At 61.5% G+C, this 5,933-nt stretch overlaps 1 protein-coding gene across 5 annotated transcripts in view; it reads left to right on the forward strand.

The window, feature by feature from the left end:
• Positions 1-4,741, forward strand: part of Tmco4 (transmembrane and coiled-coil domains 4) — a 76,894-nt gene extending 72,153 nt beyond the window's left edge. For 4 of the 5 annotated variants that reach the window (XM_048816210.1, XM_015485603.2, XM_048816211.1 and 1 more), the window contains one exon: positions 3,708-4,741. In XM_048816210.1, the coding sequence (XP_048672167.1) occupies positions 3,708-4,097 (390 nt within the window). In that variant the 3' untranslated portion in view covers positions 4,098-4,741. The remainder of the gene's footprint in view (positions 1-3,707) is intronic. The other variant, XM_048816213.1, reaches the window with a different exon arrangement.
• The last annotated feature ends 1,192 nt before the right edge of the window (positions 4,742-5,933 follow it).

Raw genomic sequence — 5,933 nt, forward strand, 5'->3', positions numbered from 1 at the left:
CCCCCACCCCGTAGCTCTCTAGTCAGGCCTGTCTGCCCCTCCCGGAAACCACCAGGTCAAGCAAAGGACCAGGTAGAGGGCTCCAGCCAGACCAGGAGCAGAGGCAGAACCCAGAGCTGAGCCCTCATCAGGGGACAGCCCGGGTGCCACCGCCAGACCTTCCAACTCCATGTGCACCCTGAGGGGTCCTGCTGGCGAGAATTCTTGCAGGGATGGGTGGAAAGAGCCTGTCTGGGCGGCCACGCAAACAACTCGAGTGTCTAGATGATCTTTAAGGCTTGGAGAGCCTTCGTCCACTGAGACCTGCTTATCATAGCGAGTGGGAAGGGGACCTCTGTGAGCCTCGGTCTCCTTATCTATGAAATGGTGGAAACCACCTATCTTCCTCCCGGGCAGCACATGTAAGCCTCTTGGTGCAGGGCAGGCCCTCATTTCATACTGGTTCCCTCGGCTCAGGCCCTGCCAGCACCTTCTGGCCTTTGCCTGTGGGACCCTCGGCTCCTCAGACTGCCTCCCTGGCAGCTCCCCAGCTCTGCCTAATAATAGCTCTTTATCACATTAGGAGCCGCCCAGTGCTCTCCTCCTCCAGGCAATTAGAAGTCATTAGGCTGCCTCTGTGTTTCCCTGGGAGGCTGCTGGGGCAGGTGGGTGGAGGAGGGTCCCCGCTGCAGAGCCCTGCAGACCTGGGTCTCCACTGACTTCTGTGGACCACCCGGGGCTGAATCTCCAGGGCCCATAAGTGAGGGGGGCCAGGTGGCCTTCCCGCCTGGGGACAGGGTTCAGCCAGCAGAAGACTGCCCCTCCCCCGCGTCCCCACCAGGGCAAGACCCTTCATGTCCCATAGGAGATGCCCGCTGGCCTCCAGAAGTTAGCAAAGGGCCTGGCACCACGTGGACACCCGACCCCGACAGCTGGCAGGCGCCTGGCACTGCCCGGTGGCCACAGAGGTTTGTCACCTGTTCACATGGTGGTCCCACTGCGCAGGCGAGGCCTCGGGCAGTGCCCTGGGACCCGCCAAGAAGCCTGGGCCACCTATAGTGGCCTTGTGGTGCAGGTGTCCCCATCAGTGTCATCTGAGGAGACCGAGGCCGAGAGGAAAAGGAGTCCAGAGGGGCCCAAGAGGCCGGAAGGAGTGGCTGGGCAGGCAGAAGTGGGTGGGTCCGCGTCTCGGTGGGGTGTGGGGGTGTCTTGTGAGGCAGGAAACAGGAGGAGCCCTGGGGGATCTGGACCCCACAGAGGCCCCCAGGAAGGCCCTCCCCAGCAGGGACCGTCAGAGAGGGCTTTGCCACGGGTGCTGTCCCACGTGTATCTGGGCAGCTGCAGATCAACCAGGACAGCCAGGGAGCTGGTGGGCGCGGACGTCTTCCTCCAGCACCCGCTGGGCTGGAGCGCTGAGTGACTCCCACCCCCGCGCCCCGCCTGGGTGGAATGCAGCTCAGAACGAGGCTTGGCTGAGACCTGGGCCCACCTGTAGCCAAGGAGGGCCCCAGCTGCGGGTCCTGGGACAGCTGTGCAGTAGCATTTCCACCCAGAGTCAGTTGTACAAGCAACCACAGACACGTCCCTTTCTTCCTGACCTGGCCTTTCTTCCCCACCCTTCGACCAGCCTTTCACAAGCACTAAAAAGATAGAGGGAGGCAGCTGGGTTTGTCCTTAGAGAAGCAGTTATCGTTTGTCTCCTGTGGGTCTGAAGTTTCTATTGGCTGAAATTCAGACATGATGGCTGGAGTTTAAGCAGCCATTTTGGGTTCCTCAATGGATTCCCCCTTCTAAGAAAACTAACGTAAGGGAACCACATTCATGAAGCATCGGCTGCCTGCCAGACTGGTGCTTTGTGACCGCCTGCCAGCCCCCCGAGGCTGGGTATCACTAACTCAAATGGAGTAATGTCTCTATAAAAACTCTTCTGAATTGTACATGGAACATAACAGTAGAAGGTCGCATGGACTCCGTTCCCGCAAAGCACCAGGCCCTCCAGCTCCTGCAGCCATCAGGGTCTTACCCCCATTTTCCAGGTGGGGAAGCTGCGGTCAGGATATGGCAGGGGCCCAAGCTCCTGGCAGAAGAGAGCAAGGCAGCCGGGGCCTCAGACGCCAAGCCTCAAAGTAAGCCCCCTCCTGTGGAAGGGCGCGGCCTCCTTGGCCTCCCCCTGGACCTGAGGCCTGAGGAGCCAGGGGCGGCCTTCTCTGTGCAGAGCGTGGGCCTTAGGAACAGGCCGGGGCCAGGTCCCTGCTCCAAGGCGTTCGGCTGGATGCTGTGGGGCAACCCCGACTCTCTCTGTGGCTCAGTCTCAGCCACAACTAGCAGCCAGCACCTGCCGAGGGCCTGTGTCCACTCACGTAGGTGCTAAGTTGTGTGCAGACCTACTCTGTGTCGGGCATCGTCGGTTGCCACAGCCCGGCATCGCGTGCTCCCTCCTCGGCCTCCTTTTCCCTCACAGACACATCCAAGCACAAAAACGGGGTCTTATTTTCTGAGGAAGGGGGGTGGGCGCTTCTGAGTTCTCGGCCCTTGTCCTAGTTGGGATTCGAGCCCTATAATGGATCCCTGATGTAGTGTCTTAAACACACCAGGGTTGATTCTGTCCCATGAATAGGCACTTTCCGGCTGACTTGTTGGCTCCACAGTATTCAGGGGCCAGAGTCCCCTCCGTCTGGCTGCTTGCTGTGCCACCCTAGTGGTCCAGTTCATGGCCCAAAATGGATGCCCAAGCTTGGGCCATCACATCTGATTTCCAGCCAGCAGGAAAGAGGAAATGAGTCAAGGAGAGCACGGTTCCTCAGGGGCACCACATAACACCATTGCTTCCTCTCTGCTATTCGAGAGTTCCTGAAACTAGGTGATCCCCGATGAATGGAAATGGAGTTGGCTCTCGTTTCCGGAATCTGGGAAGTCCAAGGGCATAGCATGGCACCTGGTCTGGTGGGGCCTTCTTGCTACGTCAGCCCATGGAGGAAGGCGGGAGGGAAAGGGAGAGGCACGGTTACTTTTATAACAAACCCACTTGTAAGGACCGGTCTGCAATGACGTCATCGCTCCCCTCTGTGTGTGCGCAGTGCTGGGGACAGAACCCGGGGCCCCACGGCGCTAGGCAAGTGCACTCCCACTGATCCACAGCCCCCGAGCCCACTAGCCCTTCTCGAGGCACCTCAGGACCTAGTCACCTCCAACACTAACTCCAGTCATCTCGTTGGCCAAAAGCATCTCAGCGCTGCACCTCACTGCGCGGGCGGCTGGGGACCCTGTGTGGGTGCTGTCGGGCTGAGGCAGGAGGGGCCGGAGCACTGAGGACAGATCTCATGGTCTGCATCTGGGCTTTATTTTACCCCCTTCGAAGCTGGCCTTACTGTCCCCATAGTACAGCTGAGACAGTGAGGGTGGGGTAGGGACTTGTCCCAAGCCCACAGCTAAGAGCAGCCGGGCCACTAGCTGCAGGCAGAGGAGACCGTCCACCTGGCTGTCCAGTCCCAGAGGATGCAGGCCGCGTAGAGAAACGTCCTCCATCTTTACTTCATAAGTTCTAGACCTCCTCCGAGCCCGGGGCCCTCCCACCCCACTCTGGATCTGGGAGACTCTGAGATGGAGGCGTGGGACTGGTGACTGGTTGGCCAGGGACAAGGACAAGGTCCAGAGGCTTCACTGGGGGACCCAGGAGGGCTGGGCCCTGCCCACCACCACCGTGGCCCTCACTCACTGTCCTCCTGCAGGTCAGCGGCCACCTGGACTATGCCAAGCAGATGGATGTCATCCTGAAGGCCGTGGGCGTCCGCACCAAGCCAGGCTGGGGCGAGAAGGGGCTCTTGCTGGCCCCAGGCGGCCCGCCCCAGGAGGAGCCTCGGCAGGCAGCGGCAGACAAGACCAGCCGCCAGGATGGGCAGACCCAGGGTCCCGCACCCAGAGACACCGCCAGAGCGGCCGCTGACCCCAGCCAAGCCCAGGAGCCAGTGGGGCCGCATCCATCTGAAGGGGCCTCGCTTCCTGCCGCTGCAGGCCCAGCGGGGAGCCCCCCTATGTGCAGCCATGGTGTGGACCCCAACCCACTGGGCTGCCCTGACTGTGCCCGCGAGACCCAGGGCCCCTGCCCGGGGCTGGACTGACCCCAGCGGGGGACCTGGGCCATCTCTCAGGTTTCTACATGCAGCTTTGGTTCTGCTGAGCCCCCAGGTGAGGGCTGAGGTGGGCAAATCCCTGCAGAGGCCGCTCCTGAGATGCAGGGGTCAGACTTGAAGAGGGACCAGAAGGAAGGACAGTGGGGGACAGTCCTTCCCTGGGGAGCAGAGGCTGCAAGGCCAGCCCAGCCCGGCGGGAGCCCAGGACTCCCAGGCAGCGGGGGCTGCCTGCACCCCAGGTCCCAGCTGTGGGGTCTGGCTGTCCGGGAGGTCCCGAGAGATGTGCGGGGCTGGGACTCCCAGCCACCTGCCTCCCCGGGCCCACTCACCGGCACCCACAGGGGCGCAGGTGCCCAGGGGGAAGCTCCCTCTCTCCACCCAGTACACGGACCAGCTCTGTCCCACGCAGTCCTGCCGTCTGGGCACAGCACAACTATAGGAGCAATGGTCACGTAGCTGTGACGTTGTAAGCAGCCCCCAGAGCTGCGCCATATCATGGGCTGGAGCAGTAAATGCCGAATCAGCACATGGAGTGGCGGGAACTGGGCCCAGCGACAAGAATGGATCTCAGGGGAAGGGTTTCCTACAGCAGGAACAGGGAGGAAATTAATAAAAAATAATGTGAGCGGCAACCGCGTATTATTTACCCCATACCAAGCGCCCACCTGGGTTGTTTCCACCCACCTTCACCCTGTGGAGTAGGTACTATGACCATCTTCTTTTCATACTTGAGGAAAATGAGGCTCAGAGAAGTTAGGTAACCTACTGAAGGTCACACAGCCCATCAGTGATGGAGCCCTCATCAGTGCCAAGCTGGACGGGACAGGCTGTGCGGACAGCTTTGAGGGAGGTGGGGGAGGGCAGAAGTGAGTCACAGAATATAGGCTCCAAGTGGCGCTGGGTGGCGCTCGGGTGCGGGCGTTTATTCATCCTGCAGACATTTACACAACTCCTGCTGATTCTAGTCCACACTGCTCACACCACATGTGGGAAGCCAGAGTCCAAAGGGCACATGATCCTGGGGTCCCAAAGCACATTAGGGGCAGAGTCAGGGCCAGAACCCAGGACTCTTGGGCCAGGGTCACTTCCCATTGTCCCAGCGCTTTGCAAGCCCCCAGCGTTGCCGCGACAGAATCCAGTCCACACCACGGTCACGTCCTTCAGCGAGAGTTTATTGAGAGTCCCCTCGGGCAGGCCTGGAGGCACGAGGAAGTCCCAGCAAGCACCATGGCCCCTCTGTGGCCAGCGGCCAGCGGCCCGGGCCGGCTTGAGTCTGATCAGCACCAAGGAGAGCGCCAGGCCATGCGCAGGGGACCCCTGAAAGTCTGGTTGGTGGGTCTTCAGGGCTTTAAGGAAAACCTCCGGCTGCGAAGGAGCCTCGGGCAGGTGGGCCGGGAGCCAGGAGTCCCCCACCCGGTTCCCTGACCGGAAAGCAAGGCCCCTGCCTGCAGCCCCCCACCAGGGAGAGCTCTCCTCAGCTCTGCTCTGCTGACCCTGGAGGCCCCTGGCCCTCACTGACCCCAGAGAAAGCTAGAAGGAGGTGGGACGGGGGCGGGGCTTCTCCCATCGGCTGTTCCCTTCCAGGTCCAGGGAAGCCCAAGGCCAAGGGAGACGCATGACCCAGGCTGAACAGGAAAGTGCTGTCCGCCCTTAGCGCCAGGAGGGACAGTGCGGAGGCCAGGAGGGTCCCTGAGCAACGGGGGCCCCACCCAGCACCCAGAACAGGGAGCTGGGGAACCGAGTTAGTCCCCGGGAATCTGGGCTGGGACGGAAAAGAGGGAGCGAACTGTTAAAAGAACGGAGGGGCCGGGGGGCGGGGGGGGG

Source organism: Marmota marmota, unplaced genomic scaffold, assembly GCF_001458135.2.
Source record: "Marmota marmota marmota unplaced genomic scaffold, marMar, whole genome shotgun sequence".
Taxonomy (NCBI): Eukaryota; Metazoa; Chordata; class Mammalia; order Rodentia; family Sciuridae; genus Marmota; species Marmota marmota.